The 24,801-nt window shown below is 37.3% G+C and overlaps 2 protein-coding genes and 1 long non-coding RNA gene across 7 annotated transcripts; 1 reads left to right on the top strand and 2 right to left on the bottom strand.

The window, feature by feature from the left end:
• LOC18425583 (histone-lysine N-methyltransferase) lies at positions 1-13,798 on the top strand. 5 transcript variants are annotated; one of them, XM_088865076.1, is made up of 5 exons: positions 1-218; positions 1,041-1,221; positions 6,310-6,378; positions 6,464-6,672; positions 13,271-13,798. In XM_088865076.1, exons 2-4 carry the CDS (start codon positions 1,048-1,050, stop codon positions 6,650-6,652), a joined length of 432 nt encoding a protein of 143 aa, XP_088721202.1. In that variant the 5' UTR covers positions 1-218; positions 1,041-1,047; the 3' UTR covers positions 6,653-6,672; positions 13,271-13,798. The 5 variants fall into 5 exon arrangements, 4 of the variants coding, with proteins under 4 accessions (XP_088721202.1, XP_011629357.1, XP_088721201.1 ...); XM_011631055.3 differs by lacking the exon at positions 13,271-13,798 and having other exon boundaries at positions 6,464-6,909; XM_088865075.1 differs by lacking the exon at positions 1-218 and having other exon boundaries at positions 436-1,221.
• Positions 8,849-9,634, bottom strand: LOC148782388 (uncharacterized). Its single transcript, XR_016054339.1, has 3 exons — positions 9,556-9,634; positions 9,323-9,441; positions 8,849-9,228 (listed from the first exon to the last, which is right to left on the bottom strand). It is a non-coding gene; the product is annotated as an uncharacterized LOC148782388 (long non-coding RNA).
• Positions 13,799-20,566: 6,768 nt separating the features above from the next.
• LOC18425584 (uncharacterized) lies at positions 20,567-24,206 on the bottom strand. The gene is made up of 2 exons (XM_006830130.4): positions 23,171-24,206; positions 20,567-21,125 (listed from the first exon to the last, which is right to left on the bottom strand). Exons 1-2 carry the CDS (start codon positions 23,783-23,785, stop codon positions 21,039-21,041), a joined length of 702 nt encoding a protein of 233 aa, XP_006830193.1. The 5' UTR covers positions 23,786-24,206; the 3' UTR covers positions 20,567-21,038.
• Positions 24,207-24,801: the final 595 nt, after the last annotated feature.

The following is a 24,801-nucleotide window of genomic DNA, read 5'->3' as shown; positions in this document are numbered from 1 at the left end:
GATGATGATTTGGGATAGTTTGAAGGCGGTTTTTCTCTCTAATTTGAGATGTTGTTTGAGGGAAAGCCATAACTATACTGATTTGTGAAGAGGCCCTAACTATACTGATTTGTGAAGAGGCCCTAACTAATTTTTGGAGAGAGAAATGCAAGAGGATTTTTCATTGTTTTTGGTGAAGCAGCAAGCAGAGCTAAAGGATTATACAATTGCTTGCTCCAGTAAGATTACAGTTTACACTATATTGTTTATCTTTGTTATCACATAATAAAAAACAAAATATTGATTACTTGATCATGTAATCACACTCTCTGTTTCTCATTCATCAGTAAAAGACTACGTTTTGATCTCTAATTTGTACCATAAACAGTATTTTTATAAAAACAATTATCACAAAAATCCGCATATATATGATTTTATTTACACAATGATACTTTACAAAATGATTTGCTATAAACAATATTTTATTTACACAATGATTTTTCATAATAACAATTGAAATCTGCATCTATTTGTTTTAAGTTTTTAAAAAAAGGGAAAATTTTTTTCATACCTCTCAATTTGTAACTGTGGCTTTGAAGAACAACTGAGATAAAAATTTCTATTTTAGGTTGTTTTTTATTGAAATAATATTTTTTTTCAAAAACATGAAAGTAGCAAGGCTGCAATACACAAAACATGAAGAAGAAAAAAAAAATCTTTCAAAAAATTTATAGGTAAAAAAAGATACGATTTTTTGGCGTGATTTAAATTGTATTATAAAAAAGCGCTTTTTAAACGATTTTATGAAAACTACGCGATGTTTTGCCGGCCTTGTAAAAAAGTCGCCATTTAAAACTGTTTCCATAAAAACGCAGATTTTATGAAAAAACTCCGATTTTATGAAAAAATCCGATTTTATGAAAGAATCGCCGATTAAACGGCGATTTGCTATCTATGAACCCAACCCTATTGGGGTTCAGAGCCGTGAAAAACATGGAGATATTTAGAGAGAGAAACACTGGGGAAGACTATGAGAGAGATTTTTTGTTGTTGGGAAGCAGAGCAGGGATGACGTCAGGAGGACGTGTGGGAGGTCCTCTACTTTCCATAGGGGACTTGCTGAGTGATCTCTCTCAACACCATCAGGACGCCACCGCTCATCCTGATCTCTCCTCTAAACAACAACCACAAGTAGTAGACCATCATCATCATCGCCCCCTTCACCTTCAATCCCTATTTGAGGTTTGTTTTTCTTTATAATTAATTCCATGTATGTATACCTGTGATTTAGACAGTTTATCTAACCTCGAAGCGTTCGGTTTGGTTTTTCTTTTAGCTTAATGGGCGTATGATCTTTAGGTAATTTAAAGTCGAAAATTCGAAATAGTGTCAATCAAATCCTCTAGGTTATTGCATTTCTCTGATGTTTCAGTAGCTGGTATTTGAAAGGTTCTGTATGCCTTAAAGTGGCTATCCCATTTCTTGTCCAAGATGTTTGCTCACCTTGTTTCTTGAGAATTCTGAGGCTTTCAAATGTGTTGGGTTCTTTGTAATTGTTGTCAAATGTGTTTCATTTGTGTAAGGAGGTTCTCAGATGAATCATTTTGGTTGAAAATGGTCCTTCTTTTGTTGTCCATAATCGACAACGTTGGCCAGGACTTGAATTACATGACAGATTTTTGAATTACATTCGTGAAAATCATGGCTAAAGTTGTCTCCTGATGCCATTAAGTTCTTCTCTAGTATGAATATCTAAGACCCGAAATACTGAAGTATTTACCACAAATTTTACAAATATTAATGATTTACATCCCTTAGCTTGTCGTAAATCAAATTCTGGATTGAAGATATTCATAGATGGAGCCTCAAATAAACAAGATTAACCAATATCATCATCATGATCGTCATAGCATTTTCCCAACTATTTGGGTCGGCTACGCGAATCCTGGTTCGCCATTCTGCAATATCAAGGGCCACACCTTCAATGAAGCCATAAATCCCCATACATTTTTTCACTACTTCCAACTAATATCATCATCAGAACCTTTTTCCAATTATTTGGGGTTGGCTACTTCCAACCAGTGTATTTAATTAATGTTATCATATAATGCATGAATTAGGTCATTGCAATATAAAGTTATGTTCATGGCTGAAATGTCACATTCCATGATAATAATTTGTCCTGTAATGGACTTTTGACTTGTGATCTTTTGCTGTTTATTTTCAATTTCAAAATCATAAAACGTAGTGAGCAAACTAAAGCTCCATTTGCTCCCTTTCATTTCTCTTTTGGTTAACACTGTTGTCTGTGTTGTTCAGCTCATGTTATGTTTCTCTAGGATTTTGTAGTAAGTACATTATTTTTATGTTTATGCTTTACGATTTAATCTTGACAGTTACAAATTTAGGATGTGTCTTTATTGTTATGATTGAGAAAGTACAATCCATGAATCAGATAAGATCCAAAGTTGAAATGCTTGAACACATATGAGAACCAAAAAGTTAATTATACCGTAAGATTTGATGAGATGATGCATCAGTCTTCATTATAATTCCTCAACAATCAGGTCCTGGCTCCTTATGTGTTTTATGACGACTAATTTTTTTTGGCTTCTTTAGACAATGGGGAACTTAGAGATTCAATATTTCATCATCAATACGGAATTACAACCCACTGTAACACAGAGCATAAAGTACCTTAACATGGGACATTTCCAAGAACTGTGCTATGTTGAGTTTAATATCTGTGACAATTCTTGAATCAACATTGTGAGTTAATATGTAAAACTCTTGAGCCTATGTAAAACTGTGCTATGTTGAGTTTACAGCCCCCCTCCCTGGAAATTATTGTCCACATAGACCCTTGGGCCTATGTAAAACTCCATGGACCAAACCCCTCCGTCTACTACCAGAAAAAGAAAAAGACAAAAAAAAAAAAAGGGAATGAAAATGATAGATAACCTCCTCGCCACCTTTCCTAACCTATTATTTACTAAAATGTTATTTAGCTTTAGAGAAATGCCAAATAAGTGCCAATTCTCCATCCTCTCTCAGGACCTCCCTCCTCCCTCTCTTTTCACAAACCAGATTCTCCCACTGGAAAAGTTTTCAGAAAATAAGTCTCAGGCTAACTTCCTGGCATTTAGAAAAGAATTTTTCATGCAACTTTTCTTTCGTTTCCCAACGATTCTTACAAGATATCTTACCTTCTTCAGTATGAAATTATGCAAATTCTTGAAAGTCCTGTGTCTCTTCAAATCCTTTACTTACTTCTCAGCCCTCTCCTCCACATTCACATTCCTAGGGACTGGTGCATAAGAATAAACAGCCCCAAGAGACCCTTCTTCCAATCATTCTCTTTGGAGAGAATTACTCCTCCTAAGATCTCTTCTCCCCAATATACTATTGAGCGCAGGGCGTAATGGTGCTAATACATATGCATCAAAGGCACTTGGAATGGAGAAATTTTGTGAAGGTAGGAGCCAGGGATTGTTTAGGAGGGAGGGAGGGAGATGTTAGGGTCATTGACAAAATCCCCAAATCATTGACGATTTTTGGGGCGGGGTGGGAGGGGGTCGAGTGGGGCGACATAAGGGTGCAGCCAGAAAGAGTTGGGGTTGCTCATAGTAATCTTATAAAAGATATGCAAATGGTGCACTTCAACATTGATTGATCTACGACAATACACCCTGGGGAATAACAAAGCATAAGTAACACAACTTTTCCTTTTCTATCCAAGTAAAATGGAAAGGCAAATTTTCCCATGATGTTTGGGTAAAGGAATGGGGGCTCTATCTCCCTTAGATAAGGCTGAACTGATTAAACTTAGCTGCTTATCTGTTTTGAGTTTTCTTAAAGAAAGTGGAAAACCCTGAGTTGGTTTTTGGTTCTCCAATTGGAACTTAAAAACATAGTTTTCAACCTCTGAGAAAAGAATATTAATGGATGTGATCTAGTATTGTCACTCGATCTCATCTACGTAAAGACTTGATACAACCCGCTTGATTTTCTATATCGAGATGTTGATCCAGTTTGAAGAATTTGTACTATGGGGTGTAGCATTAGCTGATTTGCCTTCAGATTGTGTTGACCCAACTGGTCTGGCAAGACCTGAGTGGTCCTAGTTGCAAAAGGAAAGAGTTTTATGAAGGCTAGTGACATCATCTCACAGTCAAGTCCATTTGAACATAGTTACACTGGATAAAAGTTGTGAAATTTCAAAATAATCTAGCAAGAAAGCCCTCGTTTTTTTATTCACATATTTTGACTCTTGCACTTGTCCATGTAGACTCCCATGGTGACAAAAGCCACCCATCCCCTCACGTGTTCCCCCCCTCCCCAACAAAAAAAAAAAAAAAAAAAGAAAAAAAAAAAAGAAAAAAAAAAAAAGAAAAAAAAAAAAGAAAAAAAAAAAGAAAAAAAAAAAAAGGAAAAAAAAAAAAAGAAAAAAAAGAAAGGGAGAAAAACAAAGGCTTTCATTTTCTCATTTCTGAGATGAACTTATCAATTGCATAACAAAGGGTAATTTAGAGCCTCATTTGGTTCCCATCTATCTCAGTTGATTCTAGAATCTTGCTCCACATAATGTCCTAGCACTTGAATATTCACTTTCTTAGGTAACCCTCTTACTGGTGAATCTTGTTTGAATCTTGTGTCAGGATCATGGTGAAATAGTGGGTCATCTCTTGCTCCATTGTTGATTTGGCACTGAGGTTGGATCCTTTTAGGGTTGTTTGGGATAGTATGGGTCATGCTGCAATCTGTTGGTAAGTTCCTATTTGGTATGGTTTCACTTCCACCTCACTGCAAAAGGTTAGTCATATGGAAGTGTATTCTTGCTGCACCCTTCTGGCAAGAAGTATAGAATGACTGTAAGATAAGACCTTTTGGTATAGAATGACTTCCTGCCTCTCCCTCTTCTATGACTTCACTAGTGCTGGACTAGTCCAACTCCAAGGAACAGTCTCGGGGGTCTTAGGGAGGTAGATGAGAACCTCAGTCATTATTGTCCAGATAGATCTTGTTAGTACGCCGAAGAGCAATTTGACCCTTGACAATATGTGTGGTGTGATCTCCAAATGTCCACTGAGAGCTGATATTTGCTTCAATAGTCTTTTAGTGGCATGTTTGCATCTCTTCGCATTACTTAAAGTGAGGATACTATCATTACTCCTGGTCCTGGAAAGTTAGACATTCAACCTGTAGTTGTAATGACTATTGCAAGAGCGGAGCTCCACCAATTGAGCTATATCCCCTAGCCCAAATGGAGGGTGCATGAATGAATTAGATGCTTCTTCCTTTTCAAGAGTTATTCACCCTTGCCAAACACAACATACAACTCCACATTGTGTTGTGAGGATTTGAGCATTTGCAATGTGGTGGAAACCAAAGCCCAAATTTGTTCTACAGTTATCAGCAGATGCCTTCTTGCACTTGGTTTGTTCTACTGATGTCAGTAAATGCCTTCTTGCACTTGGTTGCGTCCTATTCCTGGTGCTTTTTTTTTTCCTTAAAGAAGGTTATGTTTGGTTGAATGAGGCTTTTTGCGACCTCTCTTACCCACCAAGCATGAATGCTCTTTGATCTTTTAATTGTTCATTACAATATGCACATCTCAGAAAAAAGGAAACTTTGTAAACACTGCAATATCACTTTTGGTGGCAACCTATGATGCAAAGTTACAGATTGGGATACAGGCATGGATACGAGGAGCAGGGATATGACAGTTTCTTTATCCAAGACATTGATATGGCTATGAGTATCCTGCTGTACTCAATGTTGCATCTCGTCATCATCATCATCATCATCTGAGCCTTATTCCAACTATTCGGGATCGGCTACATGGATTATGTTTTGCCATTGTACTCTATCAAGGGTTATACTCTTAGTAAGACCATAAGCACTTATGGGGAATGCCCTAGCATGAGCAGATAATATAGATTCAGGATTCATGAAAAGTTGTGGCAAAGTTTTACACTAGTTGCCTACCTAACACAACCCTACTCCTTTACCTGGGCTTGGGACCGGCATTGACCGCTAGGGGGCCAGCCAAGGCGAAGTTATTGTGGCAATCATGTGAATCGGAGTGAGGTGGCTATGTTATTCTGAATGAGTTATGGTATTCGAAGCAGCAAGCTAAATTTGACCCAGTGATGGGCACAAGCATATTTTTTCTGTTTGATGGTTTACTTCTTTAGGCCTTCTATGATGTGGCTAATCCATCTTATTTGATGTGATTTTTGCAGAAGTTTACAATGTATGTGACTTTCGACTATCTTTCAGTTCCTACTTGCCTTTATTTCTTCTGAACTTAACCGTATTTTGCATCAGGAAAATTATGAACAGCTGAATGAGGCTTTGACAGGTACGGGCCACTCATGGACTGCTCTAACCCTTAAGGTAATGGATATCAAAATCTATTTTTGGACCAGTCAACCTCATTTAACATTTTTAGCCTTTTCTGATAATCCTACTTGTCTCATAGTTATGTACAGCGGTAGAAACTGCAGATAGGTTGGTTCAATCAGCCAACTCAAATGCTGGCCTGTTACTAGAGAAGGTTGAAGTGTTGGAGAGCATCTTAAGGAGAGGTGATTCTGCGATTGCCAAAGCCAAGACTATCAAGATAAGAAATAATGTATCGCCTTCCAAAGCTAGAGAAGCCTCCATTTAGTGCTAAGCCACTACAATTAGGTAGTTCCATTCATTTGTTCCTTGTATTATTCTCATTTTGAGGAGAGCATGTCAAGTTGAAATGCATGGGTCACTCCAGTGGAGGATGTTCACTTGTTATATTGAGTGCTTTTTGTTGAAGGTTACTTAAACTAGGGACTGTCATTAATGTATAGTTTGGATCCTAGGGTATCCAAAATCATGTTTTGTATACCCAGGTATATTGTATAAAAACATGTTTGGCAACTTTTTTGGACACATAATCATGTTTTCTGTAAGCAAGAAAACACATAATCATGTTTTCCATAAGCAAGAAAAAGGCCAAAGCATGTGTGCACAAAATCTAGAAAAAAGTTAGGTTATCCAAAACATGACTTTGTGTAGCATGAGAGAGGGAATACAATATAGGGAAAATTATAGATACTCCCGAATGAACTTAGTAGATATCCTCCCCTAATACTTTTAGTCTCACACCCCACCCTAAACCCAAACACCGTTTCTTCCTGTATTTACCCCCAGTCAAAAAGTCAAAAATTGAGATTAAAATGTCAGTCTCCTTTTTCACTCTCTAGCCAACCTCTCGCTCACCCTCTCTACTTGCCCTCTCTCTCTCTATCCCCCTCTTTATCGCCCTCTCTCTTTCTCTCTTATGCCCTCTCTCTACCCGTCCTCCCTCTCTTTCTCTCTCTACCCACCTTCTCTCTCTTTCTCTCTCTCTTTAGAGAGATTTTGGGAGAGAGCAAAATAATGGGCAGAGAGATTTCATGAAAGCGAGAGGGGGGGCAGGGGCAGGGGACTAGGCTGAAAGAGGTTGGGAGAGAGAGAGAGCGCACAGAAAAAAATTTGTGGAGAAAAACCCAATCCTCTCAACCCATTTTTTTTCCAGTCTCCCCTCTCTCCTGAAATCTCTCTCCCAATCTATCTCAACTCAATTTATTTTCCTCTTTCTCCCCCAAAATCTCTCTCCCAAACTCTCTCTGGCCATGTTTTTTGCTCTCCCAAAATCTCGCTAGAGAGAGAAAGAGAGAGGAGAGAGAGGGCGGGTAGATAGAGAAAGAGGGAGGGCGGGTAGAGGAGTGAGGAGAGGGCAGGTATAAAGAGAGAAGGGGTAAAGAGAGAGGGTGGGTAGAGAGAGTGAGAGAGGAGAAGGGAATTTTAGTCTCAATTTTTTTTTGATTTTTTGACAGGGATAAAGGCAAGAAAAAACAATGTTTGAGTCTAGGGTGTGATTCTAAAAACACTGGGGGAGGATGTTTACAAAGTTCATTTTGAGTCTAAGGTGTGATAAAACTGATAATAATACTACTTTCACATGCTAGACCTGCCCCTTTTATTAAATGTAATTCTTTCTGTCAAAAGATCCCCACAAATTAGAGAGGAAAACAACCTTGAATTTTAATTTTTATAGAGTATCTTAAAATTTTAGAACGAGAAACTATATCAAATTTTAGAGGAGAAACCACAAATTTTTTTTTGAGATAGAAACTATATCACATTTCAAGTTTTAGAAAGTTTCTTAAATTTTTAGAGAGAGAAATTATATCAAATTTTAAGTTTGAGAGAGAGTATCTCCAAATTTTTGAGATAGAGCATCTCAAAATTTTAGAGAGAGAAATTGTGTCAAAATTTAGAGAGAAATTACCTGAAATTTTATAGAGAGAAACCTTCTCAAAATTTTTAAAAAGAAATTGAGTATTGATCCTGTAGGACCCTACCATGGCATGAGACCCCTATGGATCATCGTCGATCCTAAGCTTCTAATTTCGAGCATTGTTTCAAAGAGCGTTAGGCAGGTCCTAGGTGGATTGGGGGGTCCAGGCCGCCCAGCGCCTAGGTCGGCGCCCAAAACTTGGGAGGCCCAATTGAATCCAAATAAGGATTCTGCAGTTATTTGAGTATCAAACTATCTGTTATATTCAAATTATACTACATATCAGCATTTAGCATACATTCCATAAGCATAAGTATAATCCATAAGTCGGTTCATACTCCATAATCCATATCCGATTAAAACTTATAATATACCAACCAACCAAATTATAAAACTATAAAAGTAATACTTGAAGACTCAAAAGAATCTTCAATAGTTCAAATGTTCAATACACAACACTTTAATCAAAGTTCAAACTTCAAAATAACAAAGTTTAATAATTATTCAACAATTAACATTCATTCATCATCAGAAAATCTTGGGTCAGCTGCCTTGGCATCATATTCATCGGAGTCGACAGAGTCGTCACCCTCCTCGACATATTGTGACTTGTCTTCCTCCGTCTCTTGTGAATCTGCCTCATCTTTCTCCTCTTCCTCCACCTTTGTTCTCTGTGCAAAAGCTCTAGTGGCCCTAGAAGGGTCAGTTGATGTCCCTGAAGCATCCATGACCATGTCCCATGTCAATCCTTCATGTCCCTCGACCTCATCATCATCAATTAACCACTCCATAGCATTGTCTATATTTTTTTATCTGATGGGGTCTTCATTATCTCTCTTAGCAAATCTATAGAATCAATTGTACTTGACATAGACAAGGTCACTGAACTTCTTTGATTCAAACATGTTCATTTTCTTCGTATGAACCTAACAAATAAAATGAAAATGAACTAATTAAAATCTAATATCTATGGTTCATGTATTATTTATAAAATTATACAAATTACCCTTATGGCCTTACCTTTTCAAAAGTACTTCAATTGCGCTCACAATCAGATGAAGAAGTGGTTAGGTTTAAGATCCGAATGACCAACTTTTGTAAATTTGGATAACTACGCCTATGTTGGCTCCACCAATGGGCTGCAAAGAAATAAAAAAAATCATAAATAAATAATAGAAATACTTGATTACTTGAATAGTTGAACTTGATGAAGATGAACTTAAGAATATTATTAATATAATAATATTTAATACCTGGATGAATTTTGGTCATTTGTCTCATCGCCATTGGACTCCCAAAAGACTTTAATGAGCACTTATAATTTATCAACTCATCAACGCATATAATATCCTACATTTCAAGATCAATGATCAACACCTCCACACACTTATTAAATCCAGGACTTTAATTGTGTCATTTGTTTGTATATATCCTTGTCAATATAAAACAAAGCTGGGTTCAAAAAATAACCAGCTGCATGCAATGGCCGATGTAGCTGCTTATCCCACTTCTCATCAATAATCTCCCAAACAGGTTTGTAGCGGGTTTCTTCATCATTGAAATTTGGATTATCTCTCTTTTGCATTTCTCCATAGTATCATATATATAGCCCATAGAATGATTGTCACCATCAACCATGCAAAGGACTTTAATAAGAGGAAAAAATACCTTAAGAGCGTCATTCACCCCTCGCCAAAAAGCCTTAGAAAGTATAATATCTCTCACCTTCTTTCCAACCTGAGCCTTAGACCATTTGCATGCTCTCCACTCATTCGAGGTAAACATTTGCATCAACTGCACTCTCCTCGAATGTATGCCATCTAAGCATAAGTATCAGGTCGCAAATCTCGTGACCCTAGGCCTCACAATCTCTTTCTTCTTTGTAAAGGTACACATTATGCTGAGGGTGATATGGTGGCTATAAATGAAATTCGTAACATACTTGGTCTTCTTCACTGCACATGATATCTCGGTTAAACCGCCAAGAGATCTATACAATGTGTTGCACATGGTGTCTAAAAGATTCTACGATAAGCTATGTGCAACAAATTAAATGCAACAACATTAGGAGCAGCATTGTCTGTGACAAGTTGTACAACAAGATGCTCCCCAACCACCTTGATTCCCTTCTCTATCACTTGAAATATGTAATGAGCATCATGGATATGATCAAAGGCATCAATAGACCTAAAAAAAACAGTTGCTACTGGACAATTAACAAGTAAATTCATTTGACTTATTCTCTTCCTATCACTCCCAGCATCAGTCATAAGAGAAACCCCATACTGAGCCCATGTATCTTTTTTAAGTTCTACAGCTTCTTTCGTGACATTCACTGCCTTTTTTAAAAAAGGCTCTGAAAGCTCATATGGGGTTGGGGGTTTAATCTCAGGGCAAAATTGGCCAATTACCTCCTGCAGCATAAAAGTCGCTCAAGCGAACGGTATTGAAAGGAATGCCCGCCTCATAAAACCATGTAATCAAATAATACGCAGCTATATCTCTGACTTCTTGATTTTATTTTCAATGGTGGTTTGTTTTTTTGTTTTCTCTCCTGCAATCTCAGGGTTAGGCCGATATAAGAAACTATCCATAGGGCCTCTAACTCGAGGCTTCTTAGTCTTAGAACCAAAAGCAATTACAACTCCCTTCCCCTTTCCCCTATCCCCTTTCCCCTAATAATGGATTGCTCAACATCTTGACTTCCCTCCCCAATCCTTTCCTCATCGCTATCATCATCATCATCAAAATTTACTTGAATCCCAGGCCTAATCTCCGTTATAGAGGCAAATCTCTCATTTTTTTTCATTTTCACCAAGTTCATAAAATTCTATATTTCCTCTTTAACAACATCATGAGTTTTTTTACATGGGGCTGCATTACCCCTGATACCGGCAAGATGTTTCTTGAACCGGTTTATGGCCCCCTTTTGTATCATTTTCACAAAAATTGCATCTTATGCAATTTTTATCATTAGTATCTGGGTTATAGCCATATTTTCAACCGGGATCACTACTCCTATTAGATCCCAAAGAAGACATCTAAGAAATAATGCAAATTACTAAAGCAATAAAAAGAACTACTTACTTTGAGTTTGATTGCTCAATTTTCAAACTTCTACGTCAAAGATATTTCTAAATACTCAAAATCTTTTAAAACACCCCCTAATAACTGTGCAAAACATCAAAAAGTAAATATAATAACTTTGAGTAACCCTTCGATTTTAAAAATTCACTACAATCTAGTTTTTTTTAGTGATTTTCTCTCTCTAAATTTGGCTCAAATAAGGTTTAGGTTTCAGTTTCAAATGAACCTAAAACCTTAATTTTTGGGCCTTAAAAACAAAAATAAAAATGACGTAAAATGGCCTCACGATTTTTTTTTCCACCCCTGAGCGGCCGCCGCCAAAGCAGGTTCCGTACCGCTTAGGCAACCACCCAGGGATTGATCCCCCAGATGGGCCGCCTAGACCTGGGCGATGCACCCAGGCCTTTCGGATCGCCTAGGCCCTGGGCGGTCTGCTTTTTGAATCACTGATCTCGAGTTGAAATTTCTCACACCCATTTACATGTCACCCCTTTATTGCTCTCTCCCCAACAAAACCTCATCCCCGTACAGCCATAGGCTCTTACAACCATCCATCTCTCTCGAGAAATGGCCTCAGTCTCATTTAAACCCAAAAAGTTGTCTGGTTTGCTTCCCCACACCTCTTTCTCTCTCACCACCACCTCTCTCCCTCTCCCTCACGGCCTCTCTCCTCTCTCTGTCACGGCACCTCTCTCTCTCTCTCTCTCTCTCCCTCTCCCCACTACCTCTCTCTCTCCCTCCCTCTCCCTCACGGGCTCTCTCCTGTCTCAGGCTGGGAAGCTTGGATCTATCAGAGATTTGGGTTTCGTTTTTGATGGGCTGGGAGTGAAGGGGTTGTGATAGGAGGCTGAATGCAACAATCTGGTGGTGTTACAGTGGAGATCTGGATTGTTGGGTCTCAAGTAAATCAGGTGTGAAGCTTTGATTTTTAAGATTTTTCCTTCTAGTTCTTCTTTGCTGTATTCCTTGGCTTTGAATTTTGAAGGGCTTTGGCGTTAGCCTTGGTGGTTGTTTCCAAATTTTTCTATAAGGATTGTTGCTTTGGGATTTTTGGGTTTTCTGTATGTTAATGAATTCTCCTCTGCTCTTTTCTTCCTTTGTGTGCACATATTTTGATGCTTAGCTCTGTTGAGTCCATCTATCAGGCCTTGTAGGGTCTTTTATTAGCTGTAACTGTGTTATATCTTTTGTTTTGATGAATTGTAATTGTGTTGTATCTCATTTTTATATGTATTTGAATTGAAAGGTCCATCGTGTAGCGGAATTTCAACATTAGATTGAATAAAAGAAGCAGCTCAGCAGGGTATATACTTGATGAATATATATTAAAATTCCATGCATACATTCGAGAGAACAAATAAGTTCATATTTTAGCCTACGTTGCAGTCCATATTGCCAATTTGTTGCAATATGTTGCATTTGTGTAAGCTACTGGCATTTGCACATTCACATACAGTTATTGACTTTTTGCTAGTGGTTAATTACTATGTGGTCTTCGCAAGCCTGTAATTGATGAGTTGTTTCTGTGCCAAATTATTTGTGTGCTGGGACTTGAACATATCTATCTGCATATGCTTATGAGCCTTTGCCCAATTTTTGTCCTTACCAGTTCATTTTGCAGATAGTTCTCCGTAGAAATTTTGCTGCATTCTTTTTATCTACGGTGGACAATCATGAAATTTTTGGGTTTTTTATGCACACATGCTTCCTCAGAAAAAAACCTCAAAAAAGAAAAGTTGTGAACACATAATTATACTTTGTTTATGAATTTTGTTTGTTCATTGTTGATTGAAAAAACCTCAAAAAAAAAATTTATTCGCACACACATAATTGTGCTTTGTTTATGGATTTTGTGTGTTCATTGTTAATTGACGTACACAGGTAGCTCACAGAACCTGAAAATTAGATGTAGGTCAAAACCTTTTCAACCAGACAAGATGTCATCAGCTTCGAGAGAGGATATCCACGCCGCACATGTCCACGTTGCCACTTATCATGTACATAAAGTTATCCAGCCAACCCTGGAAGATTGTACTAGCGATGCCCAGGGTTACTTCTTTTTAGTGGTGCGACGGATATGTAGAAGGGCTGAACTAGAATGTGAACTTGAGGATTCGTAATCAATCACATGCATTGCAAGAACATCCCATGGTCAAGCCCGAATGGATGATCATTCAAGATTGAATTGTTGATGATCTATGGCGTATACAACAATTTCTATTATTTTGTGTGTAACAAATACATGTATTTTTGTGCTACTACTTCTAAAAAGGTTATGAGGGGAATATAGTGTGGTCCTGTAACTCAAAAAACAATTTCCTATGATATTAGCGTGAAAGGCTATGAACCTTGTTATTTTTATTGTTTTGTTATCGAATGACATGTAATGTATGTGATATTTTTGCAGTTTTCCCGGTTTCTCTTTCTCTCTCCTTGAAAAGATATACAGCCCCATCATTTCCATAAATGCTCGGTGGTGTTTCCTATATGATGGTTGGTTGAGAATAATGCTGCAGGTTGCTCAGAGGAGGAATTCATATATTAGCAGAAATTGGTGTGTTTACAAAACTGTCATGCAAGCTACATGTTAAAGACTCCAAGGCGTCTGAATTTGAGTAGACTGGGGAAAGTTCTAGGTCTCTTTAACCTGAATTGGTCGATATTGTTTACAAGATAAGAAAAATGACTAATTCTAGCCTTCCATGGAAGGCATTGTATCAGAAGTACATGGAGGATAAGAAAGAAAAAAGAAATCAACCTATGTTGTGAGATATAATGTTAAAACTTTTTATTCACTTAGGGGCGATATTTCTGTAGCAGTCGATAGGTTTTATACTGTTCCAAATGCCAAATTCAAATCTTGCTTAAAACCTGTTTAACTCTTCCTGAGGTAATGAATGAAAAAATTTGTTGTTGAGGTCTTGGCAGCCACAGAGAGAGAGAGAGAGAGAGAGAGAGAGAGAGAGAGAGAGAGAGAGATATCTATAGGTTACTATTCTCAGATGGATATAGTGCATTGGACCAAGGGCAAATATGTTTATGGAGTCTCAGATAGATATAGTGCATTGGACCAAGGGCAAATATGTTTATGGAGTTTACTTGTCCCACACATGGTACAGGCTTTTGCTTGGTCATTGAAGCAATGAAATCTTGATAATCTGGAAGAAGAGGCCAGTTATTCCTACAACTGGTTTGTGAGATGGACTCTGGAAAAATTTAGGCAGCAGCAAGGTTCATTTCCTCAAACAAGGCACACATTTTTCAATAATGGCTAGATCCACCTCTGTCGAAGATTGGAAAGACTAGTGAGACATAATAAATTGGTGAAAAAATTGTATTCTTTGTTATTTAAAGTCCTGCTTGAAATACTACCTGTATTTGTTATTGCATTTAAATAGGTCAACTGCAGATTCCTACCATAGCTAATGTTGTGTCTGGTACGTTTGGTTCAATGCAAGAGTATGAATGCAGCATCTTTATTTTTAAACAGTTAAAACTTTTGTACTACATTACAGTAAAAAAAAGGATTACAATGTCAATCCGATCTGAGGCACAAACATGCACTTGCTAGCAAAACATGCACCACCTTCACCTCCATCATCATCGACCAGTGCAACATTAGTAGACATCATCCACCACTACAACATTAGTAGAGCTCCTATTCATCTCACCAAAGATGTTGGAGCTTGGATGGTAGCCATTTCCAAAAGTTTTGCTGGTTCTTGGTTAAGAACCAGTAGCATTCACAAGCATTGTGAGTGTAATTTATCTTAAAATTTCAATTTCCAATCGTTTACTTGGGTGATGAAAAAGAAGTTGGCCCTTTTTTTTTATAGTTGGAAGACCTGAATTAGCCTTTTCTGACTGAAAAATAGGACATTTTTTCTTTTTGCCTCTCCCAAAGTCCACTACATCTTTCTCTCTCATGTTTTAAGTTCAAAATCAACTGGTATCATTTGGCAACAGTATAAGAATGATTTCTAGGCACGATACCAATTACAAAAGCATATGCCCCATCGGTAAAGTAGAACACCTCCATTCTGTTCTGTAGAGAGAGACCCATTCTCAATTGCGACCCAAGAGAGAGATAGAGAGCCCATTCTCAATTGCGACCCAAGAGAGAGATAGAGAGCCCATTCTCAATTATTAGGGGTGGCAAGGGACTTCGGATCCGATACGGCTTAGGTCTGGGTATGCGTCCAAAAATTGGACCCGGCTGGTCGGGTCTGGGTCCAAATCTTGGAGCTGAACACTATATGGGTCCAGGTCTGGGTCTATGACCCGAATGTGTTGATATTTAAATAATATTCAATATATGATATTTAAATTATATTTAAATAAATGTAATTATATATATTTAGTTATAATATTTAAATAGGAGCAATGATCCAATGCAACGATTTTATTATAGTATAATGCTACGACACTTCTAGAAAACTATGTTTGTGGTATTTGTATGACCCTAAATTTTTCACACACAGTCTCTTCATCTCAATAATCAATCCAAAAAAAAAAAAAGTTCAATTTGAACCCTAGATAAGGTCAAAATGAGTCCCCTCCAAAACCGAATCTAGACCATTCAGTTTGTGAATTTTAAGATCTTAGCCCTTATAAACTCATAATTATTATTTTTTAAAATAAAAAATTGTTCATCTAATGATAATAATGCCATCTAAAAAAATTGGAAATGAAAAAAATCCTTCTAAGGCCTAGATCTGAGCATATCACCAAAATGAACGGCCTATGTTAATTGAGTTAAAAAACTACTTTCTAGGTTGTATTTTTAATTTTATATTTTTTTGTGATTGTTTATTAGAATGAAAAATGAATCAAACAAATGGCCATAAGATGGTTTTTTAAGGTAATTGCATCATATTACTATACAACACAACGGTTGCATGAAATCATTGCCCTTTAAATAATGCATGTATATATTTAATAAATTTATGAAATATATTTAAATATATAGATATTTTGATTTTTGGGTCGTCTGAATGAGTCCAGATTCCACATGATATTGGTGGGTCCGGGTCTAGTGACTTGAGGCCAAGTCTAGGTCCAGGTCTGTGTTCAGCCCGTTGCTACCCCTGTCAATTACCACCAAAAAAAAGAGTTAGAGAATCCATATCTCGATTGAGCCCAAGGATATCAAATGTAGGATGCGGACTTGATGCATCGGGGTTTGATGTGGGATGCGGTTCTATGCAATCTTGAGATAGGCGAATCACATGCAATGTGGTCAATAAATTTTAAAAAAATAAAAAAATAGTAAAAATATAAAAATAAAAAAATAATAATAATCTGTTATTTATGTGATAGTAAAAATTTTAATTTAATACTTTTCTCTAATATACAAGCTTTGAGCTACCTAATAGCCGGGTAATCTAATAAAGAGTAACAGAGTTCATTGTCTTACATTTAATATAAAATAATCCATTCCATCCCAATAATAATGGGAATTAATAATTTAACACAACATCCAAATACCAAAAATACATCACAACCACAAGGCCCTGACAATAACCTCTTAGTCACAACTTAAACATAACTTTTAAACTCCAAAGAACAAAAGTTCATATAACATATACAATATAAAAGATAATAAATACTCAAGCACAATGAGTGTGCGAACACTCAAGTCCTAATTAGATTCAACTCCGAAAGAACTCTCAACTCTCAAGTCCCAACCCCCAAATCAAATGAAATTTCGATTTCTAGGATTTAATATCCTAAGCCTTGAATCTTTTGAATACTTGTTGGATCTTCACCATAAAACCTTCAAAATGAATTAAATAAAAAAAGGAAAAAAAATATCAATCAACTAAAAATTCAAGTACAAACTCCAACTCTTTTTAAAAATTCCAGAAGCATAATTTTTTTTGGGAAATGATAAAAAATATTCTTCCAATTTTTCGATATTACCGTTATCCTAAAATCATTTTTTTTTACACCCATACCCATTTCTACATCTATTTTATGTTAATACCAAGTTTGCCCTTGCTACAGATGTTCTAGATCCGCAGTGCATAGCAGCACCACAGATCTAACATATCCATGACATAAACATCTATAAAAATGCTAGTGAACTTAAATTTCAAACAATTTGTAATAAGAAATATCTGATTATCCGATTCTTCTATTTGGTACTTGGTCTCCAAATTGTACATATCATACATTGGATCACTGAGTGCGCTGAAGATATAACCCTTGCAAATACTACTTTTTGTCGAAATTTGGATAGCTCAGGGTTGTCCTCATTCAGTGTTCGGCGATGACGGATGTGACCTTAAGCATGGTCTACAAAAACATTACTTTTTCTTGCCATCTTTTGAAATTCGTTTAGTGAAAATGTGATTCATCACTTGGATGGAACTTGGAGTTCCTTCCATTGTTTCACCGGAATATAGTATTGATTGTTGAAAATTGTGGGTGAAATGGGTGCTGTAAAATCTAGTTATCGAGGATATGAAAATACAGATAGTTAGGTCTTCATGTTTTCAGTCATGCTAAAGTATGGTCTTGAGACTATATTTGTCCCCTATTTATTTAAAGGGTGTGGTTTTATAAGGTTGCAACTTTAAACAATCCATTTATCACCTTCAATTTTTATCATAACATATAATTTTGAGGTAAAATATTCTTAAGATTATCTCAAAATTTATGTTCATATCTAATTATAAAATTTTAAACTCCAACAATGATTAAAATCAAGTAGATTTATAAATATATGAAAATCTTGAAAATAGACAGCCTAGATAATGTGTTATAAGATGCATCATTTCTGGGACTCAAAATCTTGTTTTTTTTTTCATAGTCATTCATCTCGATGTCGAGATGATCAATTAGAGGGTTTTTCAATATTAAAATAATATTTTTTGATGGATTTTTTAGATGCATTCGTAGTTTTACATTTTAAGGTTGCAACCTTATATAAACTTTTTCCTTATTTAAATCAGCGTATATAAAGTGTATGGGACACATTAGTCTCGAGATATGCAACAACAAAAGGACAAAATAACCTTGAAAAAGGTTTATATAAGGATCCAACATTATAATGTAGAACTACAGATGCACTTCAAAATCCATCGAAAAAGGTAGTTTTAATGTTGAAAAAACATTTGATTGATCATCTCGACATCGAGTTGCATGACCATGAAAAATAAAAAGATTTTAAGTCTAAAAAATAGTGCATTTTACAACATATTATCTACACCGTCTATTTTCAAGATTTTCATATGTTTATAGATCTACTTGATTTTAACCCTTTTTAAAATTTAAAATTGTATAATTAGATATAAACATAGATTTTGAGAAAATCCTAAGAATATTTTACATCAAAATTATATGCCATAATAAAATTTGAAGATGCACCTTACATCTACGACGGCTATGGATGCATCCGTATGCCAATTGCAACCAATAACCTTACCTATTTAACACACCAGAGTTGCCTTTATTTTAAAAAGGGGATAAGAAACGCTAGCTATAAAAAAAAGTGTGGAGGATATTTTTGTATTAGGAAAGAAAAGCCCTATTTATAGAGTATATGGTCCAGTGAATAGTTGATTGTAGAATGCGACTGTTGATTGACGATTAACTGTAATTAACCACCAAAAGTCAACGGTAACACTCCAACATTCGGTTTCTTAATTTTCAAAAATCAGTGCTCCATTTAAGATTAAGTCCTTCGGATGTCGTTAGGGTTGCCACCGGGCGTTGCCCGGCCCGATGCTCAGCAAAGCCTGAACTACTTCAGCCCGGTCCAAAAATTGTGCCCAAAAAAAAAATCCGGCCAGCAGCCTGAATAAGTAGTGGTAAGGTTCAGCCCGAAAAGACCATTGGGCTGGGCTTGAGCCCACGCCGGGCCATTAAGAAACCCTTTTTTTGTTTTTCTTTTTTTTTGCTTCTTTTTCTTTTGTCTACCTTTTCAAATTTTTTTTGTTTGTAATAAGCCAAAAAATACCTGCTAAAATAATTTTTTAAAAAAATTAATATTTCGATATATTTTGTGATATCTATAAAAAAGAAAGATAGTGTTTTTAAAGAGAGAAAGAGGGATCAAGTTTTTAGAGAGAGAAATTGGGTTTCTAAAGTGAGAGAATGGTTTTTAAATACCGCTATAGAGAATAGATTTTTAGAGAGAAAATGACCTTTTAGAGAAGGGTGCAGTTTACATAGGGATGCATATATAGGTGTAGAGGTAAGGTGCACTTTCAAATTTTATCATGGTATATAATTTTGATGTAAAATGTTCTTAGGATTATATCAAAATCTATTTTTATATCTAATTATACAATTTTAAATTTCAAAAATGGTTAAAATCAAATACATCTATAAATATATGAAAATCATAAAATAGACGGTGTAGATAATATGTTGTAAAATGCCTTATATCTGAGACTTAAAATCTGTTTATTTTTCATAATCATACATCTCGATGTCGTGAGATCAATCAAAGGGTTTTTCAACATTAAAACTACCTTTTCTGATGGATTTTTGAGGGGCATCGGTAGTTCTACATTGTAAGGTAGCATCATTATGTAAACTCTTTCCATTAAAGAAAGACTCAGTTTCTAGCTAAAAATCTTAGGTTTTCAGGGAGAGAATGGGTTTTAAATTTTCTAAATATTATTTTAGCATCTATTTTTTTTTTTTAGCTTAATACAAACAAGAAAAGGTAGAACTTTGAGGAGTGAAGTTTTTTTTTAGATGGCTTCTAAATGGGTCGGGGCCTTATCGGCCCGGTCCAAACATATTTCCAGACTTACCGGGCCAGCGGCAAGTTTTCAGGCTTTCCAGGCCATTTCTGGCCTGCCCGTTAAAGGCCCGGCCCAGTCTGATAAGAGTGTATTCTCTGCTGACCCGCACTGGGCCCAGCCAAAGCCCAAAAATGGCCTGAAATGTCGCTCCCCCCATGAGCCTAATGCACAGCCCGGACCATTGGTAGCCCTAACAAGAAGCAATAGTTTTGTAACATTTTCTTTAGAATTGGACAGTTTTAAAGGCGGTTGCACAATGCCATTAACAAATTTGTATTGAATCATGTAAAATATTTTTAAACTGAGCTATTTCTCCCATAATATGAGGAAGATTTGAAGCATGTTAGAGAAGTAATGCAAAGCCTTCTTTGCAGGTTTGAAACAAATCATTCTAATTTAATTTCCACATACAAATAAATAGCCAGTAAAAGGATGATTTCTCGTTGCAAAAATAGCAAATTAAATGATTCCAAATCACCTTCTACATGATAAACAAACTGCATTTTTTTTTAGCAGCTGCTGCAACAAGCTCACAAAGAGGACCAAAACTTTTGAGACGAAAATAACAGCATTGAACTAAACTGCAGGTAAGCAAAACTTTCTTTAACTTCAATGTAGAGGAACCAGAAAAATATAGTAAAAATGGCCCTCTAAATACACACATCCTACATAAAGAAACAATCTCTATAAGACAATTCCGGCGCATTGCGCAGGATAAGTTGAGAGCGCACACCCGATTCTTCCATAACTTGCCCCCAAGCAATGTGGGTCCGTGATTGTGATAACTTTGCCTTTCGATCCTCGACCTTCACTTGGTCCTGACTTGGAGACTTCAATTGGTATGTTGTTAAGATTTCATGGATGGGTGGGCTCCATTAGAGAGAGCTGATTCAGACATTAAGACCATTGACGCCACACTGCTTGTACGTCAATGATTGCTTCCGGGGACTAATTACAATAGCACAGTCTACATACACCTGAACGGCAGGGAAGACAGAGCATACAAATGGAATTTTTAGTATATTAACAAGACCAATTGATTAATAAGGGTATTAAAAAACTAAACAAGAATCCCAGCATGCTCTAGAGTCTATTTTCACCATTTCCATGGGTGCAAAAAGCAGTACTTAGAAAACAAATCATATAAAAAATTAGTACAGGAGAAATGTGTTATTACATCTCATGAACTAAAACATTTTCTTTGCGTTTGTTACTTTGCAATGACCTGATCATGTAGAAGCTGCCTATATCACACAACGAACGGTCAAGAGGTGGTGTGCTTGTTCTTCTTAGGAATAATATGGACCATCCAATCGAAAGGTGTATCTTTATCTGCAAGATCTATATGATAGGATAGGGAAGTACCCACAAGGTTGTAGAAACCAGTGATCCAACAAAATATCCAGAAGTGCAGAGCAGAAAAAGACTATAGAAGTAAAAATACACACACAGTTGATACAGTACTAGAAAAGAATAGTTGTGGAACTGGTGAAGCTTGCATGCCATAGCAAAACCACACTAAAAGTGTGCATCAAACCGATCATACACAGAAAATGTCAATGCACAATCTGATAAACTCGAGTTCGCCAGTCATAGAAGGAACACATCCAATCCCCTAAAAGTGCTACTGTAACAGCAAACATAATCAACAGAAAGACTAAATGAAACAAAACTGGCATGTAGAAGTGTATCCGTTCTAGGAATTTGAAACACTAAGGTGAAAAGTCAGACTTTGCTTTGTTTTCAATGTGCTCTTTTCGCTGGAGGGCACACCAAGGGGAGGATAAACTATATACCCTCTTAGAGCAAAATTTGGGGTACCTAAATTGGGCATCCACCATTTGTACTATCTATGGATGGCATGGATGACTTGCGTTTTGCTGAAAACAGGAACCTTGACTCAGGACAGTGGCTCATCTCCACCGTCCATTGATAGGTACTGACAGTGGATGGCCAGTCTGAGTATTGAACCCTAACTCGTGGAGAGTATAAGATTTTCCCAAAACATTGACACTACAATGACTGAAAGATTGTGGGTGAGTTTAGGCAAGTAAGATCACTGTAAATGTATCCAATCTGGGCAATGGTCAAGAAACACGTTGCTAAACAATGGCCCCTCTTAGACGAATTGAACTCCTGAGAAAGTTCCCACCATGGCGCAAGTTATTCTAAGCTTCAAAGCCACCTTAATAACTCACCCTCAAAACAAGAAAGGAAGTTCTATGAGCTGACAATGAGATGCTCCTCAAACAAATTCAATGACCTAATGGACATGCCACTCTCCTAGTTTTGTTAATGAATGGGGAGAAATTTCTGACAATTTTCCCAACTGTAAGAATGACTAATTACTCTATGGTTACTGCATAGAGGGACTTCTAAAGAAAAGACCAAGAGGAAATCAAAATATATTGGAAGTGGTGCATAACCACTTGAGATTGACAACAATGCGCAAACAAATTACAGATTGACAGTAATGCAACATTCTCAGACCTGATTCGAATCGATCCAATCACCTGATTCTCAGGGATATGGACGCATTTGCCATCATAGGTATGCACACATCTCACCATCTAAGACAAAAAAGGGAAGTTCTTGACATTTCAAAAAGAGCAAGTTCTAGTTGATTACAATGCAGAAGTGAAATTCACTGGGGCCAACTCAAACGAAAAAGAAGAATTTTTTTTTTTAAAAAAACATGAATAAAAAAACGAAACTCACGAAAAGAACAGGGGAAATTGAGGGAAAAGACGAGGGATAAGGACTTAGAATATTTTTAGAGTTTTTTTTTTTCCTTTTTTTGGCAGCCAAAACAAAGAAGAGGTAGTAACAGGATTGTGACAGGCAACAAAGGAAGAAGGTTACGCCACATATATTAATAGCCTGGTTAAAAGAGGAAAGTGAGGTCATTCCAAAAATTCAGTTGCCCAACAAAAATATACAGCATTTGCTAACGGATTAAATTCGCCAAAGCTTAAGATCCAGGCTAGGGTTGCCATTACATTTCACAGGAAGAATAAGTTACCTTGACTTGTGGGGAGTTGATCTGGAGGAGGCGGACCTGGGCGGCAACATCCCCAGTGAGCAGCAGCTCGACGCGGTCGTTGACGGTAGCATCCTGCTCGAGATCGAGGGCAGCCGCCTGCAAAATGTTAGCCCTTCGGACGGTGACTGTGGTGGTGACCAGCGTGGTGCTGTGGGCGGGCTGGTAGAACGACGGCACGCTGGCCACCCCGAGAGGCACCCCCTTGTACATCACGTCCAGCTTGGACGGCCCATACTTAATCCCAACCCTATTGGGGTTCAGAGCAGTGAAAAACATGGAGATATTTAGAGAGAGAAACACCGGGGAAGACGATGAGAGAGATGGAGAGGTAGGAGAAGAAGGGGATTGGGGCGGCGGCTCCACCAAGAGGTACTGGACCTGGACGGCTTGGAGCTCAAACTGTGGCTTTTTGGGGCGAACGGCCAGTATAATTACAAGGCACACCGCCACCACCACTAGGCCGAGCAAGATGAGGAGGAAAAAAAGGCAGCAGCAGCAACCCTTGAGAGAGGCCGAGGAGGAGGAGGAGGAAGTGGTTCTCACTCCTGGGTGCCCGTTTGCTGTTGCAGAAGACGGATGAAATGACCCCGCCATGGCCCCCCCTTTCTCTCTCTCTAGGAGGAGCGAGAGTAAATGGGCATCACGGCCTCCATTTGTCGGTCCTGCTTTGCTTCTCCGTCTCCGTCTCCGTCTCCGTCTCCGTCTTTTCTTCGGTTCGGAAAGGAAAGGTCGAGAGAGAAAGGGGGCGGCCTGTCTCACTTTTTGGAATACAGTCTAGAGCGAGAAACTTTGTGCAGCCACCAACCCATACAAATCTAGAGAGAGAAGAAACTATGTATCAAGGTAGAGGCCACCAGTTAGTAGTAGCTATCACACTCACGTAGACGAGTAGAGAGGGAGAGAGAGCCACTTTGTGGTTGGTGCTTGAGTCTAGGGGTCAGGGTCCCGTCCGGCTCGACATGGACACACATTTAAATAGATTCGGACCGCGTTTTGGACCAGGACCCAATCAATCGGGTCCAAAAATTAGACCTATATCTATATTTATTTGGTCTCAGCTCCGTTATTACTTATGAGCAAATTTTTTTTTAAAATTATTATTTTTATTTATTTATTATTATATCGATATTATTGATATAAAAAAACCACAATCTCACCCGCTATTAAATTTAAAACCATATAATTATATATGGTTTTCGATGCACCAAACTAACCAGACTTAAAATAAAATATTTTATTTTTAACTATTTATAAGTCCCGAATCGAGTCCAGGTCCATTGCCTCCCATGCTCGAGTGTTATTGAGCCATCCGAAGAAGAAAAGAGAGAGAAGGGGATGAGAGAGAGTAAAGAGAGGGGGATTTGACGGCGTTGGAGATAGAATATGTGGATCACTTTCTCTCTCTTGTCGACTTTACAGCATGGTCAGTAGAGAGATGAGTATATCATGTGGACTCCACTAATAAATATCCTCATTATGCTTATTATCATATAAACACTTTCCAAGTAACAATTATGCATCACTACTCTTGTTCTTAGTTACCGGGCATCAGATTTCAGCTACCAGGTCAACTTATACCACATATATATCAGTGCATATATTATGCTCCC

This window comes from Amborella trichopoda, chromosome 4, assembly GCF_054954075.1.
Source record: "Amborella trichopoda isolate Santa Cruz 75 chromosome 4, AtrichopodaSantaCruz75HAP2 v2.0, whole genome shotgun sequence".
Lineage (NCBI taxonomy): Eukaryota > Viridiplantae > Streptophyta > Magnoliopsida > Amborellales > Amborellaceae > Amborella > Amborella trichopoda.
This window is presented reverse-complemented; position numbering and strand designations above follow the sequence as displayed.